The sequence below is a fragment of the Varanus komodoensis genome, unplaced genomic scaffold, assembly GCF_004798865.1.
Source record: "Varanus komodoensis strain SLA01 unplaced genomic scaffold, ASM479886v1 scaffold199, whole genome shotgun sequence".
Taxonomy (NCBI): domain Eukaryota; kingdom Metazoa; phylum Chordata; class Lepidosauria; order Squamata; family Varanidae; genus Varanus; species Varanus komodoensis.
In genome coordinates, this window is record NW_025335566.1 from 89,081 (window position 1) to 107,136 (window position 18,056).

Below are 18,056 nucleotides of genomic sequence, written 5' to 3' on the forward strand. Positions count from 1 at the left end.
CTGGCGCCCTCTGGTTGGGGGCAGGATCAGAAGGAGGGACAGGTGTCAGCCATCTGTCCATCCTTCTTCTACGTGGACACGTTAAGCCCCTGTTGTTGTAACGACCATTGCCCGTGACTACGCCAATAGCAGCCCCCGTGGGTTCCCCAGGATATATAAACGTCGACATGGCCAGGAATGACTCAAAGCACTAATTAAAGCAGGGTAAGATTATAAAGTAGGTCGGAGGAGGAGAAAAAGAACGATAAAAAGAAAAAAGAAAAAGGGGATCCTTCCTCTTCCCTGAGAATCAGCAGTAGGCAAGCCTATTTCAACAAGAGTCCATGGCCAGCCCAGCCCCCCTCTCGTCCCCCCGAACGGCACCCCAAACGGCGGCGACCCCTTTGGTCGCCGCCCTTCGGCCGCCGGCCCGAGGCCGCCAGCCCCGGCCGTTGCCGCGGCTTTGACTCCGCAGGGCGCCTCCGAGACCCGCCCCGTGGCGCACCACGCGCGCCCGATCACCTGGGCTGGCGGGCGGCGCTCTCCGGCGCCGCGTGCGGCCGCGCTGGCCGGTGGAGCTGGCTGCCGTCGAGGTCGCAGCCGCGTGCGTCTGCCTGCATTCGCTTGCCCGGAAGCGGCGTGTCTCACAAGTTGTCCTTTTTTTGCCTCAACTCTCTATGCAATTGTCAATTTCTATCTCCAAGTTATTCATCCTTTCTTTTAAAACTTCACCTTTGGCACATTCTTCCTTCCAAACTCTCTATATTACTTCTAGAATACCATGCAGTAGCAGAATTATCATCCTTAACTTTTTCACTGTATCTTCAATATTTGCTTCCTCAAAACACAGTCCTGCACTTTTAAACATAACCTCCATTACCTTTTCACATGGGTTTCTTAGTTCCGAGCTCATGTATTTGTCTGCCTCTTCATAAGCAGCTTGTTCCTTAGCATTAGTCACTGCTTTTCCTCTCATCCTAAACAACCAGTCTCTGGCTCTATCCCCATATCCTGGGATAGTTGTTCTTTGAAGTCTATCATCTGTCCCATCTTAATCTGGAAGGGATTTCCGTCTGCCATATCCTCACTTTCCTTGCTCTTTTCCCCAAAGTGTGCCATTATTCGTATCAAGACACTATCTGATCCCAAAATCTGAACCATCTCTTAATTTCCTTATCCGTAATTCAAACATGTCTTTCTGTTCAGTCCCAACTCTTTATTTCAGATAGCCTAGGACGTTCTGTATATTTTACAACAACCTTAGTTGGAGCCAATACCTAAGAATGCCCTTCAGCCAAAGGCGTCCCTCTGTTTTGGTTTTCGTTCAGTCGTCTCTCCCACAGGCTGGTTTTCCTGAAGACGAAGTCCCTTTTATGATCCTGTTTGTGACGCCAATTTATCTGACACTAACAAAGCAGTCCTTGATTCAGTTAAAGGGGAGACTATCAGGTTTCCAAGGAAAGCCCTTCTCAAGGAGCGACTGAATGCCAGATCTGGTTTTACACACTGTGCTTGTAACATTTATTCTATGATGCTCAGCAATCATCAGCAATAAGATCAAGAGGCCTCATTCACACTCACATTTCTGCAACACTCATGCTCATGGCCAATAGACCCTCTCGGTAATCCATTGGGACTGCGGGTGACCAATTGCAGTGCTGTCCTGGCACACACGGGAGCTGGAAAGCCCAGTCATTTTATGCCTTAGAGTTGACTCTATCAGCTTAGTCCAAACAGTGACCAACTCTGAGAAGATCTGGCACATAGAACGTGCTGGTCCTTATCTTGAACACACACCCTCTCGTCACATACCATTATCTCTCTGGATGGTACCGTGTGGACTTATTTTATCTGTTTTTCTCCATTCTCCAACCACTCCCGGCCTCTCAGTTTTTCTGAAAAATACATAGTCCTGGTCAGTCACATAAAGCTTTTTGAGTCTCCATTTCCTTCTGGGTTTATAGGTCTTCAGGAATTGGTGCACACTGAAAGTGCAGAGTCTGTCTGCCTGGGTTTTGCATGCCAATGGATATTGAAGCATCCCTCGGCAGCTTGCATTAAACCATATTTAAAATCACATTTAAACCCAATCTTGAAAACAAACCAGCACCACACAATTGTGGGAGCAGAAACACAAAATAGCCCGACACACTCAGTGACAAGCCAGACTCAGAGAATGCCTGAGTGGACAGCTGGGTTCTTGTGACCCACGTGAAGGATGCCAGGTATCTGTCCCGAGTGGCACAAGGGGGTGGTAAAGAATGTTTCCAAGACAGACTTGTTCTTAGGGACTAAGAGCTTGGATAAAGGTAGACATGAAAGTTCTCAAGTGTTTGGTGCTATAAGGTGTTCTCCTGGAAAGAGCAAGAAAGGGAGGGGGGCATGGAGACTCGAGGACAAAAACGAGGAGGGGGACCCTCCTCGGCTTTGCTCCCTCTTTATTGGGAACCCACCACCCCCAAATAGGACATCTTTTGGTGTTATCTCAGTCTGGCATCATCTGAATGGCCCCTGGATGATCCCCTCTGCTGGAGCCATCATCCTTCCCGGGGATGATGGATGTGACTCTGCCCCACCCTAACCTGGCCAAGCTGCTGCATTTCACACACCCTTCCTGTCCAACCCTCCATCCTTTAAACCTCTTGACCCGTGTGATCGCTCACCTCGTATACAGTTGTGTGTTTCCCTTTGAAGTGGCCATGACCCAGGTGAGCAATCCTTCTTGTGAATTGGCCGAGTGGGTCTGTGAGGTCACAAAGGCCCCGCAGCTGGATCCTGCGGGATTGGATGAGCTCTTGTGATGGAGCACAGGAGCAAAGGAACTCTCAGGATGGAGGATGGACCCTCCCCATGTGGCCGGACCAGGGAGGCAGAGCCTGAACCGTGCTGTCCTCCACCAGAAGCAGGAGGCTGGACGTGGCCCTGGCTGAGCTGGCACCTGGCACAAGACGAGGAGCTTCACAGAGCTCTGCCTGGAAGGGGAATTGTTCATTCTGAGCCTCAGGGAGGATCCACTCTGACCCCTTGCCACACCACACGACCTGATGTTTGGGGTGGCAATAGGGCTGATGCTGTGCCCTGAAGGGTCCAGAAGCAGTGGGGGTCCCAGACAAACCCTGTCTATGCACAGCATGTTTCTGTCAGCCATGATGAAGTGACCTGCTTCTTGCTAGCTTCTGGCCATCCTGAATTCAGAGTGCTGCGCATTTCCTCTAACTGGCAAATATGAGAATCCCCTCACTCTCTACATGAGACAACAGAGCAATCTTTGCATCTCTCTGGGCCACTTTAATTTGAATTTGTACTGAAAAAAAGATGGGAAACAGACTTGTCCTTTCCTGCTTTTGGCTGCTCTTCCGTGTAGCGAAATGATGCTCATTCTGCATATGGTCAGAGGGCTGAGGGCAGGAAGGCAGGTGGAAGTGCAGGAACCCTGAGGCAGGATCCATGGAAGGGGCCAGCAAGGCACAGGAGCTGAGCCATGGTCTGCAGGGGACCTGCATGGCTGAGGTAGCGCGGCAAGCCAGGAGAGCACAGGGGCCAAGTGCAGCCAGGGGCAGGGGGGGGGAGCAGGTGCTGGGCCGCCCCTCAGCTGGCCAGAGAGCAGAGAGGCAGGACGTGTCTCGGACAAGATGCAGGCATTGCCGCAAACAGGGACACTGCGTCACTGGGGCCTGTTCCGGAGGGGAGAGCCAACTCTTGCATCCGTTTTCCCTGGGCTCCCAGATGGGGCTGATCAGGAGGCTGGGAGCTCCTGAAGGACCCCGAGACCGATCCTGTGAGCACGGTGGTGTCCTGGTTCCACCTCCAGAGCAGCCCTGATCCCGAATGGTGGTCAAATTTCTGGATGACCCCAAATGGGTTGAGAGAGCTAATTCCCTGGAATACAGAAAGAGAAAGGGAACTTTCTGGGTTGAAGCACAGGCTGAAAAGAGCGGGATGATATGTAGCAGGGACAGGTTCCCTCCGTGTCAGGGCAGTATGACAGGGGAACCAACTCCCTGGGGATCTGGGGGACTCTCCCACACTGAGGCCCACAAGAGGCGGCTGGCCAGTCCTCTGAGAGGGGCACTTCCCTGGGGGCCCTGCCTGGAGCAGAAGCTGGGCCTGATGGCCCTACAGGCCCCTTCCTCTTGGTGTGAAAGGGGGGAGGGATTAGCACTTGGTGAGGATGCAGGTGGTCCGAGGCAAAATTCCCATCATCACAAATGATAGGTGTGAAAGGATGATTTGAAACAAGGGAGTAGAGATTTAACAAGGTAACAAAGAAAATTACTTAGCCCAAAGGAGGGGAGGGGCCAAAAACAGATAGCACATTGTGTGGGGAAACAGGTGCGTAGGCAGGAGGGCCAAATACTTCCTGATTGTTTATTGACAAGCTGGGCACAACAAAATGAGCCTATTGTAGCCCAGAAGGGGCAGGGCTGGATTAGGAAGAAGGGCCGGTGTTGGGGCTGCGTGTAGTAGGCAGGCAGGAAGGGTGTAAACTCTCAGTACCCTATTAGCCAATTAGGGGAAAGGAGGTGGGAACAAGTGGCCGGGAGCAGGAGTTTAAAAGGGGTGTGTGAACATGTGCTCAGAGGAAATGAAAAATGGGAAGGAAACCACTCCTTTCTGTTCCCTTAATGCAATAAAGTTTTAAAAAGAACTCTGCACACCTGGAATATTTTTCTTTTCCAGTGGAAAGGAAAGAGTGATCATAACAACCAAGAGAGGCGGGGAAGGCCCTGCCCACAACCAGGAAGGAAATCCATAAAATATTGTGTGTGTGTTTGCATGTGGGGGAACATGTTGAGTGGCAGCCTCAAGATCTGAGCAACGCACTCCAAGCAGCAGCAGGACCCATGGCCTGGCTCTGTGTGGGGTTTCTTCCAGTGTCCCTCACAAAATAGGGGAGGGTGTCATCAGCAGCTCTGCCGAGTGCCCGACACAGTGCTCGGGCTGGGACTGGCGGTCATGTGAAGATGTGGGGCCAGCAAGCGCTCAGGAGCGGCCTCCCAAGCAAAGCGAGTTCTCCCTGGGGTCCTCTCCAGAGGGGCTGTGAGGGTCTCCTGGGAGGCGACACCCAGTTCCCTTCCGCCAGCCAGCCCTAGATGGAGGAAGCCAGCGCTGGTCACCCCTGACCAGGCGGGCTTCAGCCAGTTGCCCTCAGAGCCACTGCCTACAATGGCTCAAGCAAGCGAGCCCAGCCACGTATGACTGGCCAAGGAAAGCATCCTCCTGGGCATGTGGGGAATTCCTTCCTCGCTGCGGCCATCAGCACGGGCTTGAGCGCAGGGAAGACAAGCCCAGGAAATGCTGCTCTCCTGCCAAGGGGGATCGGGGCCGTGCTCTCCCCTCCTCCCACCTCCAAGCTTTCTACACCTGTGAGGCCGACTCCCAGCGCTCCGCAGAGCTTCCCTCCCCGGAACCTGGGATGGGGCCAGAGTCCTGCTGGGCAGGCAGGGTGAGCACAGCTCTAGGGACATAGGGGCACTGGAGGCCATAGCTGTCTGTGGAGGGGTTTCTCTGAGCCTTCTGCCAACTGCCTCCCCTTGGGTGCTGGCCAGTTCTCCGTTCCGCTTCCCCAAACGCTGACCCTGGCTGCTGCCTGAGGAAGTGAAACCTGAGTGCCCAGCTGTGTTCCCCCTGATGCCAGGGAAGTGCAGCCTCTGGGCCCAGTGGTCCTGCCCCTACAGGGAGAAACAGGAAAAAGAGGGTTGGGGGTGCCTGGACACGGGAACCAACATGTGTGTGCCATGGGGGAGTGAGCACCTCCCCTCCCCTCACATCTGGAGATAAGTGGGTCCGAGCAGTGGCATTTGCAAAGCCTTCCTCACATCTACATGAAACCACTGGGAGAGGTCATTAGAAGGTGTGGGCTGCAGAATCATCAGTACGCTGATGACACCCAGCTCTACCTCTCGTTCTCCACCAATCCAGGTGAGGCAGTGGCTGTGCTGAACCGGTGCCTGGCCGAGGTAATGGGCTGGATGAGGGCCAATAAACTGAAGCTCAATCCAGACAAGACGGAGGTCCTGTTGGTAGGTGGGTCAGGTTTTGGGATGGTGGACCTGGACCTTGTCCTGAACGGGGTAGCACTCCCTCTTAGGGACAGGGTTCACAGCTTGGGAGTGCTCCTTGACTCAGAGCTGTCATTAGAAGCTCAAGTAACAGTGGTGGCGAGGAGTGCCTTCCTTCAGCTTCGGCTGATCCATCAGCTGCGTCCCTACCTGGAGATCGACTGCCTGGCGACTGTGACACATGCATTGGTAACTTCCTGATTAGACTTCTGTAACGTGCTCTATGTGGAGCTGCCCTTGAAGATGGTCTGGATACTTCAATTGGCGCCAAATACAGATGCCAGGTTGCTGACGGGGACTGGGTGTTGTTCTCATGTAACCCCAGTTCTCCGTCAGCTTCACTGGCTTCCCATTGAGGTCCGGGCCCAAATCAAGGTGTTGCTTATCACCTATAAATCCGTCAATGGCTTGGGACCTGGTCATCTAAAGGAGCATTTGCGTCCATATATGCCCTCCCGCCCCTTGAGATCGGCGGAGGAGGCCCTTCTCCATGAGACCTCCGTGAAGGATATTAGGAGGGTGAGTACCCGGAGGAGGGCCTTCTCGGCGGTGGCGCCCAACCTATGGAATGCGCTCCTCAGAGAGGTCCGCCTGGCGCCGTCATTTGTTTTTCGGCGCCAGGCAAAGACCGTTCTATTTAAACAATATTTTAATTGTTAATTGTTGTTTTTGGGGTTTGCTGGCTTGCAAAGAGCCTCGGAAGGGCCCAGGTGCAGGAGGAGACCCAGCAGGGCCTCCCACCCCACATCCTCTTTCCACAACATCATAACCCATGTGCCTCAAAGGCGCTCCCAAGGAGGGTCATACTCAGGCAACAGGTGGGCCTTGTCTGTGTTGGCCCCAGTTGTGGGATTCCTGCCCCCAAGGGAGTGGTCCAGCCAGCCATCCAAGCACCAGGAAAAGCCTCTCGTTTCCCCAGGCCTTGAAAACCAGGTTTGGCTGATCCAGGCTCCAGGCAGGCAGATTCCCCTTGAAAGCAGATTCTGCATCCTGCTACGAGAAGGAAACCAAAGCAGGAAACCCCAATAAAGGAGGCCTCCAAGTCCCAATTCCAATTCTCCTGATGTCCAGCCAGTCTGGCTTCCTGTCACTTGCGCCTGTCAGTCGGTGTCCTGCACTCGGGAATGATGGAGGAGGGTGCTGGCCTTCCTCTCCTGCACCTTCTCTCCTCCAGGCTAAGCACGCCCGGCTCTTCCTGTCCCTCCTCGCAGGGCTCCATTGCCAGCCCCAGATCATCCTGGTGCCCCCCCTGCCCCTGCCCAGCTTGTCTGCATCCCTCATCAACTCTGGTGTCCAGAGCAGGCCGCAGGGCCCCAGGTGAGGCCTCCCCAGTGCTGGTGGCACACATCCCATGAGCCAGTGCAGCTGAAGTTCACTCCCAGGGTGCACTGCTCGTGCCTCCCTTGCCTGCCTCTTTCTGATTGGCCAGCATATAGAGGCTGCATGACTGGAGGGGCTCCTGCAATTGCAGCTCCTTCCACTGGAATCCATGACAGTCACATGAAAACCATGTTTCCGGGTGCAGGTGACTGGAGAAGCCTTGGCGAAGCCTGGAAACCAAACCACATGCCCTCCTTCTATAAGGAGTAGATCCCAGTAGTGACAATACAGAGGCAAAGTACCAAGCAGTGCAGTTTAATTTATTCCTGCAATAGCGGGCTCCCGCCAGACAGGCAACGCGCCGTTTACACAGAAGACATTGCTTTTTTTCCCTTTCCCCGGCTCGCAGACCCTTCCTCTTTTCCCCCATTGGTTGGGCTACTCAGAAGGTACAATCTTCTCCCTCCACCTACATCATACGACCCCTTGATAAGATCCCCGCTTGCACATACAACCCATGTTCATGCTAATGAGCCCATTACCTATGGGAGGGGTGGCAGTTACTATTCATGAACCTATTAAGCTTGCGCAGTTCCTTCTAAAAGTTCAACAAGCCAGAGTGGCCTTGCAGATTCTTACTTAACGCCAACATATTTCCTGAATCTTGTGGGAGGATGAGACAGGGCGAACAGGCCTTCCTCCAGGCTCATTACGGCCGGTTATAAAAAGGTATTCAACCGCCTGCTCTCCTCCACTGAAGGTGACAGTTTTACCACTGTCCCCCACTTTTACCCTCTCCTGTATTTTTCAAGACTTTGATGTAAGATACACTATTACTCTTAGTACCACCATTTCCATGGTTCTATTCTCAGGCATTTTGGCCTTAAGGGACTTCAATGATCCTACCCTAGCCCTGTAGTTCACCCTTTCATTTGTTTTCAACTTAACACTTAGTAACAGTAACATTTCATTTCTCACACTTCCTCCCTGGTTCCGGGGAAAGCAAATGTGCTGAGCAGCAGGCCGAGGCCCCGGATCAGCCCCTCAAGAGCCCATCCTGTGCCGGGAACCTTCCTGGCTTCCCTTTCTCTGTGAACCCAGCCCCAGAGTCCAGCCCCCTTGGTGAAAGAGGGTCTGGATCCATCCCAGGAGGACCCACTGGGGAGGCAGCCTGGGGAGCAGCCCCACAGGAGGAGGAGTCGACTGAGGTGGGGGAGACACTGACCTCCCCCCACCAGCCCTCCTTTCCCCAAAGTCCCCACTCCTAGGTCACGGGGTGCTGGGCGTCTCACGCCTGATCTTTCTGAATAGTCTGACTGTGGCCCCTCCCTGCCCAAAAGGGGCTCCTGTTCCCCCTCCCCCACATGACCTGCATCCCAGCCAGCCTGGCAGGAAAGGGAACTCGGGGGTGGGTCTTGCCTCATCCTCCCCCCCCCCACACACATAAACACGGAGCTTGCCAAAACCAATCTCCTTCATAGGGGCAAAGCCGGGCTCCCTCTGCCTGGAGACTGATGACGCTGCACAAGGGAAAATTCTCATTGGTGCTTTTCTGCACCCTCCCATGGGCTTTGCCCCCACTCCCACTAATTAGAAGAAAAAGTCACTTCTGGGGCTGAGGCAGCATTTCCACTCGCCCACTCGTGGGACAGCAGCAACCATGGGACCTGCGTGGATACTTCCAGCGATACTGGTGCTTCTGCTGGGGCCATTGCTGGTCCTCGGAGTGGGAGGGAGGCAGGAGCCCCCAGGTGAGGAAGGGGGCTGCTTGAAGGGGGAGGGGTGGGACCCGCTGCATCCTCCCCATGCCAGGGAGTCACCAAGACCTCGACAGACTGGGCATCTCCGACCTCTGCTGACACCCAGAACAAAGCCCCTTGCTAGTCTTACATGCCTCCTTCTGCTTCTCCTCTGTTGCCCTGAGGATGAAACTGTGGGTCCCTGGTGGGGGGAAAAGGGGCAAGGGGGATTTAGGAGAGGGGAGGGCCTGAGGGAATTGAGAGGTGGGACCCCCCCCCACACACACACACACATTCCAGCCTTGCTCAGGGATTCCAGGAAGGTGGTCCTGACCAGGGCTTGGGGTTTTTTGCCAGGGGCTGAATCAGCTTCTCCCTGGATGCTTTGGAGGGGAGGAAGGAATGCAGGGAGAGGAGCTTTTGGGTGCTTGGTGCTCTCTGCAGCTGCACTGCAGGCGGAGGTTCAACAGGGGAAGTGTCCCTCCACCAGTACTAGCGAAGGTGTAGCTGCTGAAGTGGGAGGAGCCCCCGCAAAGAAGCCAGTGGCTGCGGGGATGAGGGGTAAGAGTGGGGAGAAGCTGCCTCTCCCCACCTGCCCCTGCAGCCCCTCTGGAGGAATTTTTGCTCCAGGCTCACATCCTCCAAGAGGCCTTTGGCAAGAATTCTGCCAACATCCAAGCGGTCAGGCAGAAGTTCAACTGGGATGCAAGATATTCAGCAGTGAGGAGGGGCATCTTGTCCTGTTGAAGGTCTGCTTGGCAGAAATGGTGGGCGTTACCGTCCCAGAGATCCAGAGGGAAGCCCATTGGGAAGGCTGGTGGAAAGCCACCAAGAGAAGAAATTTTCATAAAGTGGATGAGCTGGTGTGGTGGTGGTGGGGAGTTAATGGAGACCAGGGCTGCTCTCTTTGGAATATCACATGTAGTGCATGAGAGCAACAGCACCCATGTTCCCTGGGAGCTGGTGTTCCTGTCACCCTGAGGGTAGCATGGGGCCATGAGGACTAGCACCCTAGGATGGTCTTCTGCTCTTGCCTGAATTCACTTGATGCCCTTTCAAGCCCCATCTGCCTCTTGGGGAGGTGAATCCCACAGGTTAACTCCCTCCTATGCCTTGTTCCGAATTCCTGCTTGGGGGCAGGGATGTGTGGTGCAGTGGTTACAGTGCCAGGCTGGGATTCTGGTGATTCAGGTTCCCATTCTGATCAGAGCACAGAGCTCCCTGAGTGACTGTGAGCAGCCGCTGCCTCTCTGCTCAGCCTCCCTCGCAGGGCTGTTGGGGGTAGATTGGGGAGGGGGAGGCTGTGCCCGCTGGACGGGGGCCCCTTGGCTGGTGGGACCGGTGCTTCCCTCCGATTGGCTGCGTGTCCTGGGAGGCGGACACAGGTGCCGTCCTGCAGGGCGATTGCACTCTGACAGTGCTCATTCGTGGAGTCCAGCGGGGTCTCTCCTCCCCCCGCAGCCCCGCAGCGGTTTCTGCACCAGGTGAAGGCCGAGTGCCACTTCTCCAACGCGTCGGGGCAGGTTCAGCTGCGCTACCTGGAGAGGTTCATCTACGACCGGACGGAGATCGTGCGCTTCGACAGCGCCCGGGACCGGTTCGAGGCCCTCACGCCGCTGGGGGAGCCCACAGTCAAACGCTGGAACAGCTGCAAGGAGGAGCTGCAGAGAGCCCGGGCCACCATGGACTTGTTCTGCTGGTTCTGCTACAGCCTTCCTGAGGCCGGGCGCGTGCTGGGCAGGAGAGGTGAGTCCCTGTGGGGTGAGGGCCCTTCCCCCCCAATCCGGCCTCAACTCCCCCCAGACCTGCCGCCAGGCCAGGATGCTCTGGCCCCTTCGCGCATGGCCGGCGCACTGAGTGGGGTCCTGGCGGAGCGCGGCCACCCTTCCCCCCAGGTGCCCCACCGCGAGCGCGGAGCCCGCAGCCCTGCAGGGGGCGCCTATGCCGCACCTTCCCGGGCCTCCTTCCCGTGCGTGTCCCGGCAAGCCGTTTCCCCTGCGTGTTTTGCTTGCGCAAATGTATTTGGGGTGATCCCAAAGGAAGCAGGCGAGGAGCAGTCGGGGCTGGAAAATCCGTATAATTCCTCTCTATTTGGACCATTTCAAGGAAGGGAAGGAGGATCCCCGTTAATTCTATTTCTAGGAAATGGTGGCAAAGAAGAGGGGGAAGGGGTCTCCTCAGACCCCCCTCGGAGGTCATTAGGGGCATCGCTCATTCCTTTGAGTCGAACAGCCTGCACAGGATTTCATTAAATTTGGATCTGCCAGTCTCCTTTATCCTTCTGAGCTATAAATATCTCCCTTGCGGGGGGGGGGGGTGATTTTTTTTTGTTAACATCTGCATACTACGGGAAATTTTGAAGTAAAACAGAAGATGTCAAGTTTTTACACGACTTCAAGACTGACATAACAGAAGTATTTCAAATTTACTAGTTATAAATAAGTTGAGGTTGACAATTTCTTATATATGCCTTTATAAAACTAAAATTATTCTTATAACTTCTATAAAGTAACTAAGGTCTACCTTAGACATTCTACATTTTCTGTTCTTGCATGGAAATGTTTATACACAATTATTTAGATTTTTCATAATTAATTTTATCTCTATAGCCCTTGAGCATAGCCAATATTTGTTTTAGAGGCTCTATTCTTGTACATGTTTATTCTGAAAATAAGCCTATCAGTTGCATACCAATTAATATCATGTTGCTTAGCTTTTATTGTTCTTACTATTTCCTGTGAACCCAGGTGCCAGTGGTTCTATTGGAAAGTCAAATATCAATGGTGAAAATTGATGGCCCTTCCTGAATTTTTTAGAATCCACTCCGTTAATGGTTACTACTGAATACACTCCTCCATATTATTTATTTTATAAGTGTAATAAGCTTCTTACTCATATTTGATTTCAAATATGTACTTTCATTCAATGTGATCAAACGCTTTCAACCATGGGACCTCAAACGACAGTCTGGGGGATATCAAAGCACATCAAGTAAAAGCATCGTCATGTTACCTTTACTCAGTTTAGACTCCTGAAATGTACTTAACTCTCTCCATTAAGGCATCTGACGTAGGCTTCCCTGCCATAAATCTGTATTGATCTATATGTATATTTAATTTAAAATACCAGTCATTAAGAATAAGCTGCTACAATAAAATACAATCTAAAACTGAAAAGAAAGAACAAAACAAAAAAACCACAAAAATACCCCATCTATATAGAGAACGAAACACAACTTGGGCATCCTGGCAACAGGACCGTGGCTGTGTATATTTACACCTTCAACTCTTTCCTCTTCTTTGCTTATAGCTTTCAGTTTCCCACCCTTTCGGGAATACCCATTCCATCCAAAAATGCATTTAGTGAATAAACAGATTCATCATTCAGATTTAATACCCTTCCCTTTTATTAGTTCTCATTCAGTCCTTTTTTACCCTAATCCCACTTCAACTTCACATTAACGGCTATATTCCAAATTTCTCTATACCATTCAATGAGGATTTGTTTCGCCTTCATATTCTTTGCTATTATCATTTTTGCTGATGTCACCAGATTTATTATTGATGTTTTGATATTCTTAAAAACCATTCTCCAAAATTTCTTTATATTTTCACAATCTCTACAATGGGAAATTGGTGCCCATTTCTTGCCCATTTATCTCCAGCATAAACTCAGATATTGATTGTTGTTGTTGTTACTCATGAAGTCGCGTCTGACCCATTGTGGCCCCATGGACAACATTTCTCCAGGCATTCCTGTCTTCACCAACCCCCGGAGTCCACCCAAGTTCACATCCTCTGCCTCAGTGACTCCATCCAGCCACCTCATTCTCTGCCACCCCCTTCTTCTATTGCCTTCAATTGTTCCCAGCATTGGACTCTTCTCCAGGGAGTCCTTCCTTCTCATTTGGTGGCCAAAGTATTTGAGTTTCATCTTCAGGATCTGGCCATCTAAAGAGCAGGCAGGGTTGATCTCCTCTAGGACTGACAGGTTTGATCGACTTACGGTCCAGGGGACTCTCAAGAGTCTCCTCCAGCACCACAATTCAAAGGCCTCAGTTCTTCGACACTCAGCCTTCCTTATGGTCCACCTTTCACAGCCATATATTGCAACTGGGAAAACCATAGCCTTGACTTTACACACTTTTGTTGGCAGGGTGATGTCTCTGCTTTTTTGTATGCTGTCTAGATTTGCCATAGCTTTCCTCCCCAGGAGCAAGCATCTTTTAATTTCTTGGCTGCAGTCCCTATCTGCGGTGATCTTGGCGCCCAGGAAAATAGAATCTGTCACTACCTCCATTTCTTCCCCATCTATTTGTCAGGAAGTGAGAGGACCATATGCCATGATCTTAGTTTTCTTAATGTTGAGTTTCAAGCCAACTATTGCACTATCCTCCTTCACCCGCATCAAGAGGCTCTTTATTTCCTCTTCACTTTCTGCCATGAGAGTGGTGTCATCTGCAAATCTGAGGTTGTTGATATTTCTCCCAGCAATCTTGATTCTATCTGGTGATTCATCTAGCCCCGCCTTTCTCATGATCTGCTCTGCATATACGTTAAACAGGCAGGGGGACAGTATACAGCCTTGGCAAACTTCTTGCTCAATTTTGAACCAATCAGTGGTTCCATGCCCAGTTCTAACTGTTGCTTCTTGACCAGCATATAGGTTTCTCAAGAGACAAATAAGATGGTCTGGTACTCACATCTCTTTAAGAACTTTCCACAATTTGTTGTGATCCACACAATCAAAGGCTTTAGCATAGTAAAAGAAGCAGAATGAGATGTTTTTCTGGAGCTCTCTAGCTTTCTCTATGGTCCAGCGTATGTTGGCAATTTGATCTCTAGTTCCTCTGCCTGTTTGAAATCCTGCCTGTACTTCTGGTAGTTCTCAGTCCACATCCAGCTGGAGCCCAGCTTGTAGGATTTTGATCATCACTTTGCTAGAATGTGAAATGAGTGCAATGGTGTGGTAGTTGGAACATTCTTTGGCATTTCTCTTCTTTGGGATGGGAATGCAAACTGACCTTTTCCAATCCTGTGGCCACTGTTGTGTTATCAAAATTTGCTGGCATATTGAGCATAGCACTTTTACTTGCATCATCTTTTAGGATTATGAACAGCTCAGCTGGAATGCTGTCACCTCCACTAGCTTTGTTGTTGCTGAGACTTCCTCAGGCTCATTTGACTTCACAGTCCAGGATGTCTGGTTCCAGGTCAGTGACCACCCCATTGTGCTTATCAGGGATGTTAAGCTCTTTCTTGTACAGTTCTTCTGTGTAATCTTGCCACTGCTTCTTAATCTCTTCTGCCTCTGTTAGGTCCCTGCCATTTTGATCCTTATTCATGCCCATCTTTGCATGAAACGTTCCCTTCATATCTCCAATTTTCTTCAAGAGATCTCTGGTCCTCCCTGTGCTATTGTTTTCTGCTATTTTTTGCACTGTTCATCGAAAAAGGCATTCTTATCTCTTCCAGCTTTTCTCTGGAATTCTGCATTCAATTGGGTGTATCTTTCTCTTTCTCTGTTGCCTTTGGCTTCCCTTCTTTCCTCAGCTATTTGTAAAGCTTCCTCAGACAGCCATTTTTATGTCTTGCATTTCTTTTTCTTTGGGATTGTTTTAGTTGCTGCCTCTTGTACAATGTTGTGAACCTCCTTCTATAGTTCTTCAGGCACTCTATCAGATCTAATTCCTTAAATCTCTTTGTCACCTCTATTGTATATTCATCAGTATATGATGAATTTAGGTCATGCATGAGTGGCCTAGTGCTTTTCCCTACTTTCTTCAATTTAAGCCTAAATTTTGCAACAGGAAGCTCATGATCTGAGCCACAGTCGGCTTCTGGTCTAGTTTTTACTGACTGAATAGAGCTTCTCCATCTTTGGCTGCAGAGCACATAGTCAGTCTGATTTCTGGGTTGACCATCTGGTGATGCCCATGTGCAGAGATGTCTCTTGTGTTGTTGGAAAAGAATGTTTGCTATGACCAGCGTGTTCTCTTGGCAAAATTCTACCTGCCTGTGCCCTGCTTCATTTTGTACTCCAAGCCCAAACATGCCTGTTATTCCGGTTATCTTTTGGCTTCCTACTTCAGTATTCCAATACCCCATGATGAGAAGGACATCATTTCTGGGAGTTAATTCTTGAAGGTGTTGTAGGCCTTCGTAGAACCGGTCAACTTCAGCCTCTTCAGCACCAGTGGTGGGGCATAGACTTGGACTACTGTGATGTTGAATGGTTTGCCTTGGATTCGAAATGAGATCTTTCTGTCATTTTGGAGATTGTATCCCAGTACTGCATTTCCTACACTTTTATTGACTATGAAGGCTACTGCAGCCTTAACGTTAGCCTTACGTCCACTGTAGGAAAAACAATGGAAAGGCTCATAATAGGGAGAGATCTGGTGATGCTGGATAGGGAAGGGAGGCTGGCAGCCACACAACACAGCTTCCATAAGAACAGGTTCTGCCAGACAAACCTTGTGGAATTCTATGACAAGGTTTTGAGATGGCTAGATGGAGGGGATGCAGTGGTTGTGGTATACCTGTAATTCAGCAAGGCCTTTGACAAAGTGCCCCATGATATCCTGGTGGAGAAACTGAGGAGTTTTGGGATACACCAAAGCACTGTCCGGTGGATTAGGGCATGGTTGACTGACCGAAAGCAGAGGGTAACCATTAGTGGGGAATCATCGGGATGGCGACCAGTAACAAGCGCAGTCCCCCAGGGCTCTTTGCTGGGGCCGATCCTGTTTAAACTTTTCATAAATGACATGGGAGAAGGGGGTGAACAGTCTGCTGATCAAATTCACAGATGATACTAACACTGGGGCAGTGGCCACAACTGAGGAGCAGGTACTCCAGCTTTAAAAGGATCTGGACAGCCTATGGAAGTGGGCAGAAGACAACAGGATGGTGTTCCATGTGGACAAGTGCAAGGTCTTGCACTTGGGGCATAGGAATGGGTGTCATAAATACAGGTTAGGGGACAAGTGGCTGGAGAGCAGCACTTGTGAAAGGGACCTCGGGGTGCTGGTTGCCTGCAGGCTGAACATGAGTCAGCCGTGTGATGCGGTGGCCAAGAGGGCGAACGCCACCCTTGGTTGCATAGCCAGAAGTGTGGCTTCTAGATCAAGAGGGTTATTACTGCCACTCTATGCGACTCTGGTGCTTCCACAACTGAGGTATTGTGCTCAGTTTTGGTCCCCTCATTGCAGGAAGGATATAGCCATGTTGGAGTCAGTGCAGCCTAAGGCCACAAGGTTTGTGGCCAGTTTGCAGGGGATGCCATATGAGGCAAGACTGAGGGAACTGTGTCTCTTCAGCCTGCAGAAGAGGAGACTCAGATGGGATATGTTGGCGACATACAGGTATGGGAGGGGATGTCACATGAGATGGGTAGGGACCTGTTATTCCCTGTATAGGAAGGCAGGACACATTCCAAGGGAGCCAAGCTCAGGGAACTAAGGTTCCATTTAGATGCCAGGAAGCACTTCCTGACAGTTGGGACACTGAGGAAATGAGATGGGCTTCCACAAGATGCCATGAAGATAGGCTGGACATGCACATGGTGGGCATGTCGTGAGCAAAACCGGCTGGAACCGGTGGTCAGACTAGATGCCCCAGAGGCCCCTTTTGACTGGCTCTGTTTCTATTTTTCTATATTTCCTTTTCTTCCCAGCTCCATTTGTATTTTACTTTTATTTATCTAGATTGATTTTACGTTTACATTCCTGGGAGAAGTGACCTTTATTTCTCCTCGAAAATGGGATGGTCAGAGGAGGCAGAAAGCCCCCAACCCATACTAGAGACCAAAGTGGGGGCAGGACGGAGGAAGGAATGGTTGCTTGAGGGAGAAATATGGGGTCTTGGAAAGGGGGGCAGAGAAAGTGGCTGGAAGTAGGTCTTCCTCTCCTGCTCCCTGTTTTTGTGCTCAGCATTTTCTGGTGCCCCCCTACCTCAAAAAGTGCAGGTCAAGCCCTCACCCTTCACACCAGCTTCCCACAGGCTCTACCACTCCCCACATCAACTTCATGGGATGATCCCAGTTTTGTTTGTTATGGGAGAGGGGGGAAAAGGACTGTCTCCCAATCAGTCTCCACATCAAAGGTGCTGGCCTCAGTCTGCCCCAGGAGTCCCCCTCCTCTTCCCCATCCCTCTCTGCTATTGCATCCTCACACACCCTCCTCTTGTGTCTCACACATCCCCCTCCTCTTCCCCAGTCAAGCCCGTGGTCACCGTCTCCCCCACCAAGGACGACCCCCTCTCCCCCCGCACACTGCTGCTCTGCACCGCGGCCAGTTTCTATCCCCGGGAGATCAAGATCCACTGGCTGAAGAACGGGCGAAGGGCAACAGAGGGGGTCTTATATGGAGAGGAGTTGCACAACGGGGACTGGACATACCAGATCCAGGTGATGCTGGAGGACACGCCCCAGCGTGGAGACGTCTACGCCTGCCAGGTGGAGCACGCCAGCCTGAAGACACCCCTCATCGTGCGGTGGGGTACGGCCCTCCTCCCCCCTTCCCTCTGAGGGGGCACTCCTGGGAACTGGCTGGGTCAGTGGGCAGATTGGGGGAAGGAAAGGAGGGAGCTAAGCTGGGCAGGGGAAGGGTGGATTCTTTGGAGGGAGCAACGGAGATCAGGGTGTGGCTGACGCTCTCCTGCCAGGAAGAGAAATCAGCAGCCACACTTTCCTCCTTTCTGTTTATCCTGGGGCTACATCCAGCACCCCACTTGCCTCTCACAATACCCCAGTCTGGGACTTCCCTGCTCATGAGGGACGGAAAAACCAACTCAGCCATGCAGACCTCACAGACTGAGCCAGAGCCCCAGATATCAGCTGTGGGGCTGGAAAGTCCCCATCCCCATCTGCTGCGCATGGACTGGGGCCCCCAGTCAGTACCTGTGGACAAGAGGCCAAGCCTGGCCCCGATCTGACTCTCACATGAGTCTCCCCT

The 18,056-nt window shown here is 51.6% G+C and overlaps 1 protein-coding gene across 1 annotated transcript in view; it reads left to right on the forward strand.

Moving 5' to 3' along the window:
• The window catches only part of LOC123022487 (H-2 class II histocompatibility antigen, E-S beta chain-like), a 65,248-nt gene that overhangs the window by 28,101 nt on the left and 19,091 nt on the right, over positions 1-18,056 (forward strand). Inside the window, exon 5 of the mRNA XM_044428186.1 lies at positions 17,319-17,600. Within this exon, the coding sequence (XP_044284121.1) occupies positions 17,319-17,600 (282 nt within the window). The remainder of the gene's footprint in view (positions 1-17,318; positions 17,601-18,056) is intronic.